The sequence below is a fragment of the Sarcophilus harrisii genome, chromosome 1, assembly GCF_902635505.1.
Source record: "Sarcophilus harrisii chromosome 1, mSarHar1.11, whole genome shotgun sequence".
Lineage (NCBI taxonomy): Eukaryota > Metazoa > Chordata > Mammalia > Dasyuromorphia > Dasyuridae > Sarcophilus > Sarcophilus harrisii.
Window position 1 is genome coordinate 592970118 of NC_045426.1, and position 17168 is coordinate 592987285.

General features: G+C 31.3%; 1 protein-coding gene across 2 annotated transcripts in view; it reads left to right on the forward strand.

Moving 5' to 3' along the window:
- EBAG9 (estrogen receptor binding site associated antigen 9) overlaps window positions 1-16738 on the forward strand; it is a 37522-nt gene extending 20784 nt beyond the window's left edge. For both annotated transcript variants that reach the window (XM_031947126.1, XM_031947127.1), the window contains exons 2-7: window positions 2499-2596; window positions 7764-7842; window positions 7955-8113; window positions 8601-8708; window positions 10870-10961; window positions 16203-16738. In XM_031947126.1, the coding sequence (XP_031802986.1) occupies window positions 2514-2596; window positions 7764-7842; window positions 7955-8113; window positions 8601-8708; window positions 10870-10961; window positions 16203-16323 (642 nt within the window). In that variant the 5' untranslated portion in view covers window positions 2499-2513 and the 3' untranslated portion in view covers window positions 16324-16738. The remainder of the gene's footprint in view (window positions 1-2498; window positions 2597-7763; window positions 7843-7954; window positions 8114-8600; window positions 8709-10869; window positions 10962-16202) is intronic.
- The last annotated feature ends 430 nt before the right edge of the window (window positions 16739-17168 follow it).

Genomic DNA, 17168 nt, shown 5'->3' on the forward strand with positions numbered 1-17168 from the left:
GTTGTGAGGATCATATGAAATATTTGTTTTTTAAAAAAATGTTTAGCATAGTGCCTGGTACAGGACACTTTAAAAATGCTTCTTCTCTTCCTCTACCCTTTCTGAGATGTTGATTTATAGTTATGCCCACAATTCATATAAATACCTGCTTATTGAATTGCATTAATTGTGAAACTAATTACATTACTAATGCTTGAAAGGAAGAAGTTATTTCCTCAAGTCTTTCTTCTTGACAGCATGTCACAAATTTTTTATTAGATGGATTATTTTTGTTTCTTGGGTACAACTATTTAGGTAATTTTCCCTGAATGTGAAACACAGAAAAATGACTATTCTTCAATTTTGTATTCCTATCTTTGTGGCTCAGATAAATATTTTGAATTTACCAGATTGGAAATATTGTTAAAAAAAAATTTGCTATATTGATTTTTCTGAATTTTTTGGTTATTTAACAATAACTTTTATAAAGTATTTTATCTGAAATTTTGCAAAAAGACATCTTTTATAGAGGGTATCCCAAAAGTCTTAGTGCAGTTTAAGCTATTAGCACAAGAGGTCATGTGGAAAATTTTGTGCTATTTGTGTGAAAAGATAGCTTTTTTTTTTTTTTTGGTCATCAGAAATTTGTACAAAAAACTGAATTCTGCAAAATGGCTGTCAAATTAACATGTATCCAAGTACATTGTATATAGTACAGCATGGTAACTGGCCGTTATGATAACCACAAATCATCATAAAATGTGTTTAATATAACTGTTTACTAATGTATTTCACTAAGAATTTTATTTAAAATAATTGAAACAAATAATGTTTGGATGCTTAAACAGATGACTCAGCTAGAAAAATCAATTTGATCCTTACAACAACTTTGTGAGGTAGAAGCTTTTATCATTTTCATTTTACATGTGAAGAAACTAATGCATACTGAGGTTAAATGTCTTGCCCTGGATCGCACAGGTACTAAGGTGTCTAAGGACATATTTGAATTCATGACTGACTCTATAAACTGTGCCACCTAGCTATCCCATTTAATATATTTTGTTGAATTAGATTAAATTTTCAGGCCATTTTTCATTAGAATGACTGTAAGATATTATGGAATAAACATAGTTGGTGCTTAATAAATGGTTGTTCATTGACAGAAAAAAGTCTATGTGTTGTATGTTTGATCACTAAATATTTCCATTTTAAAACTACAACTTTAAGAAGAATTACTTTAGGAAAAGCTTGAATAAAGTTTTATGCAATGATTGTTTTTTCACTTTCTTATATCTAAAGCTTTTTTGGTGCAATATGTTCATGTTTATACCTTCAGTGATATATGTGGATTGCCCTATATATGTTGTTCATGTTGACAGTATTTTTGTTACTTTGACATATACTAGTAATAAAAATACTATTTTATATTATTTTAGTTTTAAAAGGACTTTCTCATCCATTCTTAATTGATTTCTTAAATTTCTTTATGAAATTAGATTTTAATCTTATTAGATTAATCAAATATAAACATACATATGTTTGTAGATATACATATATATGTGCATATATATGCACATAATTGGATATTTATTCATTGACATTTCCCATTCTATACAGTACCTTTTCAACTTATTTATTTTAATCTCCACTAATGTTAAATATCGTTAGATATTGAATTTTCACTCAGATAGGCTAAAAACTTTTTCCATCTTTATAACATGACTCTTCTTTATTTAACTCCAGTGAAACCAGTCTACTCAAGACTCTACCTCTTTCCATTCCTGGAACTATGCCTTAATTATGAGACTTTCCAATTCAGAAAAGTCTTTTTTCCTTTTAAATATCCTCTTCTTTGGGCTATCACTCACACCTTCTAAATAGTGGAATATTGAAACTAATGGGACTTAGTAAAAATAGAGTTCTTCAGTCTCTTGAAATCCTCTATCCTTTGAGTACTTTCCCTAAATCCTAACATCTTAAGATCTCTTCCTCCTTAGGAGCAGCTGATAAATTTATGCTGTTTTACCTAAAAGGGATTATCCCCATGATACCTATTCACTGTCCTTTTCTTAGAATTATGCATTCTTTTTACTTTTGTGTAATACATAAATAAGTTTGTTTTCTGTTAGAATTAGTCTATTTTCTCAAGTTCCATTTACATGACTCATACACATCATCATGAATAACAATCTTAAATAATCCTAATAAAACAACTTGATTCATCACATAAATATTCTTTTTTATAGACAATTTTAAAAGTTTAGCTTAATCTGATTGTTAAAAATGGGTTCTTTCTAGGTGTCTAAACGATCTTTTGACAAGGGATTTGCTTTAAAAACATGTACTTGTTAATATATTTTGTTATATTTGTGGTTACCAAGGATAAGTTTTAAAATGTTTTATCACATTCTCAGAATTGTCCTTTTTATTAAATGATATTTTCAGCTTGAAAAGAAGCATATGTATGGTTCATGATATTTATCTCCTTGATGCATTTGTGTTATGTTTGTTTTTCACAGGTTCTGCTTCCCGTCATGGCTATCACACAGTTCCGGTTATTTAAAGTTTGTACTTGCCTAGCCACAGTGCTGTCATTCATTAAGAGGTTAATATGCAGGTAAGTAGAAGTTTTTATGTCTTGTTTCGGTTCTTTTGTTCTTTTTTTATTGTTGTCTGGTCAGCAACAATATTCTCTTGATATATAGTTCTTTAAAATAAGTGATATTTTTCCTAGAATTTTATTTCCTTTCTCTTTGGTAAACTTAACAAAACAAAAATATGTCTTCTGCTGGGAAAAAACTCAAATGGCATCGGGACTATACAATGGAATACATTGAATTATTTTTTCTCCATCTTTCTGTTATTTCTTACCATATAAAAAACATGTTTAGTAGATATGTTTTAAATAGTACATTTAGTTTTAGAGACAAGAGTAATAATCTTTTGTGTGGCAACTAATTTCTCATTCTGCATTTCTTGACAACCCAAGGGATAGAAATAGCTAGGTGATGCAGTGGGTAGAACACTAACCCTGAAGTTAAGGAGAATCCAAAGGATAGTATTCTAAGTCTGGCGGTCAGATAAAGTGAGTAACCAAACTTTAAAGGAAAAGAAATTTATTAACACTCTAAGAAAGACTTCTTGTTCTGGTAATAATTTTAGCTTCTTAAGGAATAGATTGAGTTTTTATAACATTTAAGCTTTCTTGAAATGTAACTCCAATCAGCAGCATTCTGTAGCATTTTAGTATGAATAAAGTATTTAATACAAAAAGGATGGGTAAAGAAAAGGACAAATGTTTGGAATGATTCATTATCAAATGAGAAAACATTTCCTCTTCAAGGGAAGAAAAAAACAGGAGGTAACCAAATATTCTTATAATTCTTAAAGAAAATCTATTTCATTTCAGAGACAGTATTATTGAAGTAGCCATTAAGAGAAAGCTAAGAACAGAAATACTTTTACTTTTTAATAGTGAATTAAATCATCATCTTTACTCTGTATTTTTTATAGTTTTATATGTGTGTGTTTGTATGTATGTATGTATATATGTATGTTATTTCTCCTGCACAGCCTATTATAATACTAATAAAATCAATTGTATACTGTCAATTTTTGAAAATGATGTATGTGTAACGTTAAGTATAGCTATCATAGAATGATAGAATCTGAGCTCTCCCATCTGTAATGCTCTTGATGAGGTCAGCTAGCCTATCCTTAAAGAGAGCGGAGCAGTATTATGTTAAATTGAATCAGATTGTTTTCCTTAAAGTTTTGTTTTTAATTTATGTATCAAGATTAAGTATAGAAGCATTGTTATTAATTTCTCTTTATTGTATTTGTCAGTATAAAATATCCCTTTTGTTTTATGGAATAGGTGGGTTCTAGATTACTTGTCTATAAGTAGATATACCCACCATTTTTCTTTTTTGAAGCAGCTCATTCCAAATTTGCACAGTTCTAATTATTAAAAAAAATTTCTTTACATCAATCTATATCTATCTCCCTAAACTTCATTCCATTGCTCTTGGTACTGTTATATTAAATAGAAAAAGTCTAATCTCTTTTCTGTCAACCTTTCAGATGCTTGAAAATAGCTATCATGCTAGCCCTAAGTCTTTTTTTCTTGAATTCCATCAACACCTCACCTTTGTATGGTCCAGACCTCTTATCCTCCTGTTCTTCCTCTTCTGAATGCTCTTTATTTTGTTGTTACTCTTTCTAAGATGTAGCATTCAGAACCAATTGTATTAATTCCACATGTGCTGTTAAAAGTGCCTTTGTTCTGGAAATTGAAGTTCTGTGTATTTTTTTTACTTTAATTGAGCTTGCAGTCCACTGAAATTCCTAAATCGTTCTAAGAAGAAATTATTAGTTCATAGTTCTGATATCTTATAAGTAGATTTATAGGATTTTCCTACTAGAATTTAACATATTAAAGTAGTTCTTTTTTTAATGTTATCTTAAGGCTACTTTAAGTGAAACAGCAAATTAGATAGAAAGTTGACTTTAGAGGCTGAAGATTTAGATACAAAGCCTCTCTGACACATATTGACTTCATTATAGTAAAAAAGTTACTTAACTTTTCAGTGCCCCTGACTAAGACTATATGTTAATGAAGGTGATAAATAACAGTCTATATTAATGGAGGAGCTTCCTCTGGAAACTCCTAATACTGATGAAATCATCACTAATGCTGTTTATATGGAAAACTTCTATGAACTTGAAATAGGTACACATCATTATTAGGTTTTTTTTTTTTTTTTTTTTTTTTTTTTTTTTTTTTTTGTTATATTGAATTAAGAATACCTTTTTGTGTTAAAAGACATAAGGAATCTAGATTATTTGTTAAGCAAATTTCAATGAAGTGAATGCTTCCCCTACCCCCATTTTATTTATATTCCTAGGATTAAAAACAAAACAAAACAAAAACCACCCTAATTTGGACTATTTGTGGAAAGTTATTTAGTTAAGAAGGATAACCATTGATCAGTATTATGTAGTATCAGTGCTTTGGTTGCAAAGCCTATTTTGTAACATTTTCAAAGCTCAGAAGCATTTCATAGGCTTTGGAATTTTCCCTTTACTCTCTTCTTATTCCTAAAATGTAAGAATTCTTCTTAGCCCAAAGAGTTTCCTGGCTTCTTCAGGGGTATATATAATTTCTTATAAGTCAGAGAAAGTTTCTTTTTTTATTCTTATATGCCTTGTGCTTAGCATATAAGAACTTTGGTTTTTATTGAATTTATATGTTAACTCTAAAAATTTAGCTATTGTTATGAGCCAGAATTTGATACAAGGTGATAACTCACTGGAATTGATGGAAGCAATGCTTTTGTGCTTGGGTTTGCACCTTTGAGAGTTCACACATTAGTTCACACTCTTGGGAGATTCACAAGTTAGTATTTAGTATGAGATTCACAAATTCACACCTCCCATAATCCCACTCTCTGATCCCATAATCCACTCTTGGAGGAGAAGTCAATCTTTGAGTTTACACCTCCAAAAGAGCATAGAAAGAGCTTCAGTCAATCAGTTCAGAAGAAGCCACGTGTCAGAGTTGAGCTAGAGGCAGAAGTTGGAAGAGCTAAAAGACAAGCTGCAAGCACTTTTGGAACCAAGGAGTAAGAGAGGCCTTTAAGAAAGCTAACTGGGCCCAAGGAAAGAGATAAGACTTGGAAGGGGAAAATAAACGTTTGGATTTTATCAGCTAGCTGTATTTGAGGTGATTATTACTCTGAACTGAAAACTAAGGCTGCCTCCAGAAAACCTCCCCAAGAAACCTGCTCACAGAGAACCTTCATATATTCTACAAAAGAAGAGAACACCACAAGCTACTATTTTTCTTTCATTTCCATAATATACAGTAACATGTAACAGTGGTTATCATACTCAAATAGAAGTGGATGCCTACAGGCTTGTAATTGACCTAGTAAACCTCAAATTAGCATTATCTATATTGTATTTTTATTTTTAATTTTTTTGTTAAATGTTTCCCAATTACATTTTAATCTGATTCAAGTTATACTTAGGATTTGATACTTCTGCTGTATAAGAGAGTTAGTTACAATGACATGCTTTCTAGTTTAAGTTTTAATATTTTATTTGCATAAAATTAATTAATTTGACAGCTTTTCAGTTGCTCAGGTTTGAAAATGCTGCATATTGCTTGCTGAAAAGGTATATATGTAGTTTTAATCAATTTATTTCAAAAAGATAAATTCAGTCTGCAGACATTTAATAATTTTCAGCATATTGTAATAATAACTGAGATGCAAAGATCAGTTAGACAGTTCTGCTTACAATTGAGGAAAATGAGACACCATGAGATGATACATTGGTATAGAATTCATTTCTGAATTTTTAAGGGAAGTCAAAATTTTTATTTTAAATATATTCATAGAATAATCATTATAGGGGAATCAATGGAGGGAAAAGTAGGAAAATCTAGTAAATATTTTAGCTGTCTTTTTTCAGTGAAAAAAGATTCACTAGTGTATTGAGGATAAATATTTTATAAAGTTTATAAAAAAAAATAATGTATAAAAATTATTGCTTTTCAATTTAAAAAACTGTTGCTTTTTTCCCCACTTATCTTTGTTGTTTAGTCAATAGTCAATAATATTAATGATACAAATAAGAAAGGCAGTCTCTGTCCTCAAAAAGTTTATACTGTCTTAATAGGGGAAGACAGTATACAAAAGGAAGCTGTAGATGAAATAGGTCATGACCAAAGCTCTTTAACATAATTATATTTGTAGAATTGAAACCAAGCTGAGTAGCTAGTAGAAAATAAAGATGTGGGAATTCTGAGCTGTCTATAAAGGGGAAGCTTTGCAAGGACTTTTTTTGTTTTCTGCTGGGGAGGCAAGAGGGTTGTTCCACCTTCAATTAGAGGGAGAGGCAACTGAGGATAATGAAAAAGTGTTGAGTATCAGAGTTGAAGCTATCTCTAGGATGATTAACATTTCTAGTGATAATTATCCTGAGGGGGAAGTATGATATTCCTGAAGTAGAAATCAAGTAAAGCAGCTGGTGGAACATGAGAACTTCTTTAGTGTTTGCTTTTGGTATTACTAAAGTCTTCATTCAGTGTATCCTTATTGAACATTTATGTGCAAAATACTGTGTACTAGACATTATGGGACATATAAAGAATATTATAAGTTGTTCCTGCTTTCACAGATCATTGTATTGATAGTATAAAGAATGTGAAAGCATAAAGACATGAAGTTGCTGTAGCTTAAATGTGTATCAGAAGTTTTGAAAAATTAAGCAGCAAATAATAATTTTCACATGAAAGTAGTTTGGATAACTCTTCTATAACTATCCTTCAATTTGGTCAGAAAATGCTTTTGGTCAGATTCTCTTATACCTAAAATAAATTTTTACATAAATAGCAATCAGAAAAAAAAAAAAAGCAAAAGTTTGATTCTATAAGGAACTGAATTCTTTTTTCGTGGATCTTCTAAAATAATCAGTAATTGGAAGAAAGTCAACTGCTTTTTTCTTTAGTCTCAGGAAGGAAGTAACAATTTCATTTTCTCTTCATAACTATTAAAATCCAAAATATGCTAGGTATTATATTATTATATCATCATTCCCTATTCCCAGTATTTTTCAAAAAATCTCCAAAATCTTTTCTTTATATCTTTTCTTAATTTGTTATCATGTTTAAACAATAGCTGTATTAAAAAGTAAGTTTATCATTTTACTATTCTATCATTAATTGAATATTGTTGTTTAATAGTTTTGGAAAGGAATTATTCATATTTTTATTTCAGGTCTGGCAGAGGACGGAAATTAAGTGGAGATCAAATAACTTTACCAACCACAGTGGATTATTCACCAGTTCCTAAGCAGGTGATTTCTGCAAAGGGCTCAATTGATTTAACTAATCTCTTTTAAATAATTACTATTGCATATAAATTCATTTCCTTTTGTGATTAACATGATATTATGCAATTGCATTTAGTCAGAAGTTGAAGACTGGAGCTCCTGGGATGAAGATGCACCCACAAGTATAAAAATTGAAGGAGGGAATGGCAATGGTACAGCACAACAAAATACAATGGAACAGTTGGAACCTGACTATTTTAAAGATATGGCACCAACTATTAGGAAAACACAGAAAGTATGTCTGAGCAACTCAGTGGAATTATTTGGAATTGATTAATTATATTTTAAGGAGTTTGTAACTGAAAACATTTTCTTATTCTAATAGAATTAACTAACATAGAAATCATTGAAAATCCTTTTTTAATTACTCACTTGATAAATTTTTTTGGTCATGGTAGTAATTGTTGTTTTCTCCTCTGTTAAAGTCCTGTCCCAATGTCAGTTTCCTTTTGTAAAATCAAGAACTTAGACAAGATGATTCTTAAGATTCCTTGGAATTCTAAATCCTATGATCCTATAAAGAAATGTAGATTCCTACTATTTAATGGGAGATTTTTGTAATTGCTACCAAACACTTTTTATAACCTTAAATGACTCTTCATGTCCTTATTGTGACTCAAAAAATTGCAGTATTTTAAGTAATTTACATGCTTTATAAGCTAGTTTATTTATAATCCAGCAAGTAAAAAAAAGACCTGATAATTTTCAATGTAATCTTTCAGATTATTATTAAGAAGAGAGAACCATTAAATTTTGGCATCCCAGACGGTACTACAGGTTTCTCTAGCAGATTAGCAGCTACACAAGATATTCCTTTTATTCACCAATCTGTAAGTATACTGGTAAAAAATTTTTATGGAAGAAAAAAAAAGTAATTAGTATTTCTGATCTGCAAAGGCAAAGGAGGAGAAATTCCATGCCTATGACAGACAGATTTGGCATTTCTATTCTACCTCTCCTTTTATAAGAATATACTTTCACAAAATATTGAGGTCATAGTTCATGCATACACATTAAAAGTAGAATACTAAGTGTTATACTCAGAACTGATCTTTAAATTAGTAATAGATTAATCAAAAGATTTTTCACTTCAAAAAGTGGTGTACATCTTTTCAAAAACATTTTGGTGTATAAATGTAGAATTTGGACCTTTTTTCATGTTTTTAATTTTAGAGTCCTCATGTGTTACCAGACATTAGAATATCTAAGTAATCCTTTCCTTCAGGGCAATTGCTCTGTGTAATAAACATTTGACAAGTTTTTTGCTATTTTATGTATTATCAGTTTAGTTCTGTTACTATCCCAGATTAGGGAACTATTTGATAAAGTATGAGAATATTCCATGTTATTCAGATTCCTTATTTAGGCTTTCAGGTGTTTCTAATTGGTCACGCCACTCCATGCTTTCTACTCAGACCTTGACTATTTTACTTAGCTATATGGAAGCAGAGTCTTTTAAAGTTCTGAGTAAGCAAAAGGAGGGACGGTATGTGGTTATATTGTTGATTGAATATATTTTTCTCATTGGGAGTCTTAGTAAGAGATGAGATAGAATGAAGCAGCCTAGGAAATAGGTAAGTAAAAGCTAAAGACTTCCAAAGAATGCCTTTCTCATGCTCTAGAAAAATATCTTTCTTACCAATTAAATATTATTTTAGGTCAAGAAGTTATTCATGTTTTTTTGTTCAGTCATTTTCAGTTACATCTGACCCTTTGTGATGGCTTTTGGGATTTTCTTGGCAAAAATACTGGAGTGGTTTGTGCTATTTCCTTCTCCAGGTCATTTTATAAATGAGAAAACTGAGGCAAACAGGCTTAAGAAACACAGCTAACAAGTATTTGAGGCCAGATTTGAACTCCAGAAGGGAGAGTCTTTTTGACTCCAGGCCCCATGCTCTGTGCACTATGGCGCCACCTAGCTGCTGCCAAGAGGGAGTCTAGCAGGAAATTGTTACAGCATTCTCTGGCTCGGTCTTTCATTGCCACCAGTGTCCAGAGCACTGCTTCTTTGCTCGTCCATATCTTAATGTGAATGATGATACTCATGATCAGATCCTATCCACTTCTGCACTCAGAGAACAGGACCTTGATGTGTTGTTGATGAGAAAGGTACATTCTCAAGGGCAGAACTCAGTGAGAGGGGCTTTGGACAGTCACAGTGGCTTTCTGGAGAGCGCAGGGAGGAAGGTGAAAAGTGGGATTGGAAAGGGAGATAAGAGTGTGAGAATGGTCCTCACAGTTTTCTAATAGGTCACTAACAATGACTTCAGATAGCTAGAAGCTACTATGATGAGTTTGGAAGATTTTAAAAGCTCTGCTTCACCAAATTTAATCATATTCTCACCTAAGGCTAAGTTAGTCAAGTCCTTCTGGTATCCTTTTGCCCTCTCCCTGAAGAATGAAGATATTGAAACATAATGTACTGTACGTCATACTATCTATCTTTTATACAGTATCCTATAAAAGTCCTTTTTTATGACTCCCTTACTCAAAAATTAAAGTGTCTATTGTAGTTGGAATTCCTCTTGCATTTTTCATGTTGTTCTCTCTTACCTAATTAATCGGGTTGTTATGAAGAAATGGCTTTTTATTGGTATTTAAATGTGAGTTGCAAGTACTGCCCCTTTTTTCCCTCAGGTAAAAGGAAACAAAGGGAAATCATTTACCAGAAATTATTAGATTTTCAGAGTTTGTCTTATAACTGATCTAGTTTTAAGTCTAAAATAATATTGTAGTGTTTGACCTTCTAAAGAGTAAAGACAAGGAAGTTAAAGCAGTTGATAATAGCAAATTACATATTTGCATGTAGGTAAGGGTCTAATTTAAAAAAAGCTATTGATCACTGTTCCATATAATAAATTACTAATGTATGTTACCTTGAGACATTCATATATTCCAATTGTTTTAGAACCCCACTTATTATCACTGATTTTTGTGTTTTTTTTTTCCCCTTTCTGTTACTTTATAATTACTTGATTTTCTTCTTTTTAGCCTGAATTAGGTGACTTAGATACCTGGCAGGAGAATACAAATGCATGGGAAGAAGAAGAAGATGCAGCCTGGCAGGCAGAGGAAGTCCTGAGGTAAAGAACATTACTATCTCTTGGCATAGAAAGTACATAATAGGGGCAGCTGGGTGGTGCAGTGGATAGAGCACCAGCCCTGAAGTCGGGAGGACCTGAGTTCAGATCTATCCCACTTAATACTTCCTGGCTGTGTGACCCTCAGCAAGTCACTTAACCCCAATAGCCTCAGCAAAAAAAAAAAAAAAAAAAAAAAAAAGTACATAAAGAGGAGTAATATGAAAAAGGCCTGAAAAAGAGGCATGTGGGGACCCTAATCTTGGAGGTCTTTAAATGCTAGGCTACAGGTTTTATATTTTATTCTAAAGGCAAAAGGGAACCCCTAAAGATTTTTGAACAAGGAAGGTGATGTGATCAGATTTGTATTTTAGGACTTTGTATTTGGGAATTGTCTTGGATTGTTTTGAGAAGGAAGAGACTAGAGTCAAACTAATTGGAAGGCTATTGCTATTTAATAGGCCTGGCAAAAAGTGATGAAGTTTTAAATTATGATAGTGAGTGGTTGCATAAATGGGAATAAAGAAATGGATGTGAGGTTTTGTGAAGATAGAATTGACTAACCTTGGCAACTTATTGATTCAGAGAAGTTTCTAAGTTTCTACATACTTGAAGGAGATTGGCAGTTTCCTCTATAAGTCACCATCATCTTTGAGATGTCTCTTTCTCTTCCCTTTCCTTCATCTTTCATATTTAGTCAGTTACCAAACACTTCTATTTCTTAAACAACTCTTATTTGTATCAGCTTCTCTCTCTTCCCATTGCCACCATCCTAGTCACAGGTCCTTTTAACATTTCATCTATATTATTCAGTATCCTGTTTATAGAATTTACTTCTAGTTCCTTTTCTTTCCAAGTATAGGATCAGAGATCTTAAAGGACCTGTAATCTAATCCCTTTATTTTATAGATAGCAAACTGATAACCTAGAGAGTTTGACTTCCCTGAAGTCACAGAAATAGTAGGAATCAGAGGCAGAATTTGAATATGTCTCTCCTGTTCCAAAATTAGTGCCCTTTCCATTCTACCACATGGCTTCACATATTTTTTGTACTGCTAACTACCTTCTAACATTAAATATCCCTCCAATCTTGGTATCATAAAATAAACTAGGACCAAGGACAGCTCTTGAGTTCCTTCTCCCTCCAAATTTATTAACCTGTTAATGACTACTCTTGCCCTGTGTCCTGTTATCTCGCCATTTTAGCATGAGAAGCTTGTGATGTGAATTGCTTTGCTAAAATTCACGCATATGATGTCTAGAGCATTTTATCACTCTTATCTCTTTAGAAACTTTGTCACAAAAGGAAATAGTCTCACATAACTTATTAATGATGCCATTCTAGCTCTTATTAGTCACTATATCCTTTATTACTACTTACAAATCATCTATTTTTGCAAGAATTGAAACCTGTCTTGCTGGCCAATAATTTCTAGACACTTCTGTTTTCCAAAAATTATTCTCTTCTCTTTTAAAAAAAAATATTGAATGCTGTACCTTTCTTTTGCTACAGGGACTAGGTGACCTCTACAATCCTTTCTGATTGAGAGTTCTCTCATAACCAGACAGTGATTTTCCCATAGTGACTTTCCCATACTTTCCCTTTAATTAAAGGTTCATTGGGTTGAACCTGAGTTATAATATTTAGTCAGAAAAGAAAGAGATGCTTTAGAAATTTTAGAGCCCAATAGAAGGATGAATAGTTATTTTAGTCTTTATTATTATTTATTGAAACAGAGAAGTAAGACAAAATGGAAAGGAGGAAAGTTAATAAGTTTTATAGATAAATGTTCTGATCTGGCAAGATAGTACTGCCATTAGACATTTTGACAAGCTCTCTAGAAATATTAAAACCCTTTTATTATAGAAGCATAAGGAATTCGCAGTTGTAGGAAGAAATAACAGGTTTAATTTTATTTTTAATAATTTTTAAATTCTAAACTTAATTTAAACAAATTTCAAATAAAATGAACATTTTCATATACAAAATATAACAGAAAAAGGAAAATTGTCCATGAAACTGAATTTCTGTTATATACAACTTTTTCTTTTAAACCATATAATAAATTCAATATTTGGAATAGATTTTATTCAATATTTATTCAAATCTATTATTCAATAGATTTTAGAAATTTATTTGAACCTAAGTCAAAATTCCTGGAAAAACTAAAAGATTGTTTTTTCTTTGTTCATTAGGAGTTACTCCACATTACTAAAGAGTTAAAATTAAATTTAGTTTAATAGTTTCTATGGATAACTCCTGAGCTTCCTCATATTTCTAAATTCTATGAGTAAATCATCAATATACTGTAAATATTCCCATACTGAGGCCTTTGTTAATGCTATTTCCTATTAAAATATAACTTGTTTTCACTTCACTTACCTAAATCCTTCCATTTAATGCTTTCAAAAATCTTGAAAGGTTGGTGTTGCATCATGATGCTCATTTTACAGATGAGGAAGCTGAGATTCAGAAAGCTAAGAGACTTGCCATGATTACAACTAATGTTAAAGGCAAGATTTGAACCTGACGACCAAGTCCAGACTTTTTTCTCTTGCAGACTGGGCTACATGTCTTATGTTTATTTTACCCTTTATGATCCTTAGCATACACTAGGTGCTCATCAAAAATTATTAATGAAAAGGAACTTCTACATAAATGTTTTCAAATAGAAACTTTAACTTTCAGAAGATATGTCCTATCCTTTCCTTGAAATTTAGCTAATAACAAATGCATTTAAATTTTTTATTGTATTAGCTAATAAATTGTTTAGAAAATTAACAGTGATTTCAAAATTTTAGCATTAGGTTTAAGTAACACTGGATTTGAATCAGTAAACCTAACTTGTAGTCCTTATCTCTGGGTCTCAATTTCTTCATCTATAAATTGATGGGATTGGACTAGATAAATTCTCTAAAATTTACAGCTCCAAAATTCTAATTTTATGATTTTTGATGAATTTGATTTATTAGAAAAAACTATTGAATTATAATTTTATTCTGAAGTATTTGCTTCATAGTGAACTTACTCTAAAGCATTGGGACCACATAGAGTTATAACATCTGAAAGTACCTAGTGATGAGAAGTTATCATTACCAAAAACTGTAGTACTTTAAATCATTTTAAATCTTGTTCTGCTGTTTTAAGAACAGAAAATTAAAACTAATTTGTTTAGCCAGAAGAGGGAGCCACCTAACAGCTGAAATTACTGTTGTGTTATAGCTTTTAAGTCCTTAGGAATAGGAATTTATAGTCTTCTTTTTAAATACACTATTTTTTAAAGATCATATATGTTAATAACAATAAGAATTTTTAATATTTAGTCATTAATATGGAAGATCACATTTTAATTCAAAGAAAATAATTTACATACATAATCTGCAAATCTTATAGTAGAGATATCATTTAAGAGGATAACATTTAATTTTTGCTTCATGTTGTTTATTTTTAACCAGTGAATATTATCCCCAAAGTATATACGAGTTAAATCATCCTAAAGGTGGAAACATAAGGAGTTTTGCAATTTTAGTTAAGGATGACTCATTTAATGAAACTTTAACCTATAGATAGGGATATATTTGAAGTTTAGAAGTGTAGTCAGATTGGATAGAGATAATTCAAATCCTTTTCTTCCTTCCTAGTTTCCCAATATAGTTTTAGGTTCTTCTATTAATCAATCATTAATTATTTTTTAAACTGCTACTATGTGACAAGAACATGGGGTGGTTGCTGCTAGATCATGTTTATAAATGAATGCCACATGCTCTCAACCAAAAAGCGATTCATGTTGTAATACGGCTCTCCCAGCTCAGAAGGACAATTTAGAAGTTAGAAAAATATGTCTCAAGAGACATAAGACCTTCTGGTGAGCATTAGATAGGCAGAAGAGAATACTATCTTTGAGACCAAAAGAGTGAAGCCATTCATCATCTAATCTTGCTTACACAAGAAAAAGCTTTTAATTCAGCAAATATTAAGAACAGTATATTGCTTCCAAAAATATTTATGGATTTTGATGCTAATAACACTTTTATTTATTGCAATTAGTTGATATTGAGCTTGCTGGTCATATACCTTCACCTTATATGTCCCTTGGTGCCTCTCTTTGCAAGGCTTGTTTTGTTTCTAATCTTTTTCAGTGTTACTAACAATATCAAGGATGTCTAGAATACATGTTCTGGACAGTTTCATAAAGATTTTATATAGATGAGGAAAGTAGGTAGATGAGTCAGAGGCTACTTATGTCTTCCCAATCGCCTTCTTCTGGCAGTAATACTGTCCATGCATTTTAAAATCTCTTCTCCTTTTCTTCTTCCTTTCTTCCTCTCCTCTCTTACTTTTTTCTCTTCTTCCTTTTATCCCCTCACCCTTTTCAGATAATCTTGAGAATCAAATTCTAGCATTCTTAATGTTGTTCTTCCCATATAGATTTCCTTCGTATGTATTTTTTGTGATCGGATCATATTCCTGTTTTCATCTTCTTAAAGATCTCTGTCAGTTAGCATTTATTAAGTATCTCTATTCCACCCTCCAACTCCCCCTTTCCATATGCCAGGTGCTGTGCAAAATGTTGGTGATACAAAGGAAAGCAAGTCTTATCTTTTGTCTTTTTCTCTATTGAATCTTAAATGCTCTGAGTTAAGTAATACCCCAATTCCTTTATATCCTCATATGGCATGGTTTTTAATCCCCTCTCCATTTTGATTGCCTTCCTTTGAACATGCAATTTCCAGTTGGTTAGTTTCCTTCCTAAAATGTTGCATTCAGGACCGAACACAATACTCCAGATCATGGTACACAGAAATTACAGTATCACTGGTCTCTTTCTGGACATTTTGTTTCTATTGATTCTAAGATTGCAGCATATTTGTCGTGATACCTGCTATAATTGTTAATTAATAATATTCAGGAGATAATTTTTCATCCACACACACTGTTATTGACTAACTATATAATGTTGGACAAGTCACTTAAGTACTATTCTTTGGTTTCCTTAAATGTAAAGTGGAGATTAATATCCAACTATTCCTATGTGGATGTTATAAAGATAAAACTAAAAATGGTGGTAAGGTTAAAATGAGATAATAGATGTGAAATTTTGCATTCTCTAGACCTACAATTTATTATAGTCTTTTAAAACTATGAATAAAGATAATGTTTCCCCTTGAAGACTGCATAAAGATTTAGAGATATGTCATTTTTGAAACATGAGAAAATGCATGTTTTTTTTTTTTAAATTTTAGACAGCAGAAAATAGCCGACAGAGAAAAGAGAGCAGCAGAACAACAAAGGAAGAAAATGGAAAAGGAAGCACAACGACTAATGAAGAAAGAACAAAACAAAATTGGTGTGAAACTGTCATAACAGATGTTTACCATTTCCATTTAAAGGATTTTGAGCTCTACAGTATGAGCATAATTTGTATGGGTTTAAGAGTATTTTTAGAATACAAGCAAGCTGCTTGATTTCGATGTGTTCATCAGGCCATCCAGGATACCAGGATTCTCCCATTGCCACTTGAACTGCTAGTAGGTGGGACTTAGACAAAATGAAAAGACTTTTAAGACAATATTTTTTTCTTCAGTATCTTCCAAACAAAAGAAAATTGATTGCTGCAGAGATTATTGCAAATGGGATATACCAGTAACTCTTCAAGTTTGTATTTCTAGCTTGAAAAAAATTGGGTGTAAATAATTTTCTGGTGGGAGAACCTACTCTGCTCTCTATTATGCTTTCCTTCAATGTGTGTAAAAAAAGAAATAAACAATTTTAAAAAATACTTTGTCTATATGATTACCTATCCTGAACCAGATCTAAACTGCTATTTTAACTTTGTTTCATTTGTTTTACAAGCTGGAGCTGGTATATGCTTATATTACCTTTTACTTAGAGTGGTATGCTTAATGTTAAAATTTCATGCAGCATTGAAGAATGTGAGAATTTTATTGAAGAAAAGCCATTGAATGTGTAGTTTTCTTTATAGATTATTATAGGCTTTTTGCATCATGAAGATTTTTTTTTAATAGAAAGTAATATTATATATGTTATAATACATAGCTAAATTTCTCCGGACCTCACTTTCCTTATTTCTAAATGAATGTATCAGACTATATAATTTTAGTGTTTTCTGTAAGCTATGACATTTCTCAATTTTATCAAACTTATATTGCATGTGTAACATAAGAAAAATTGTCAAGGCAGCTGTAATT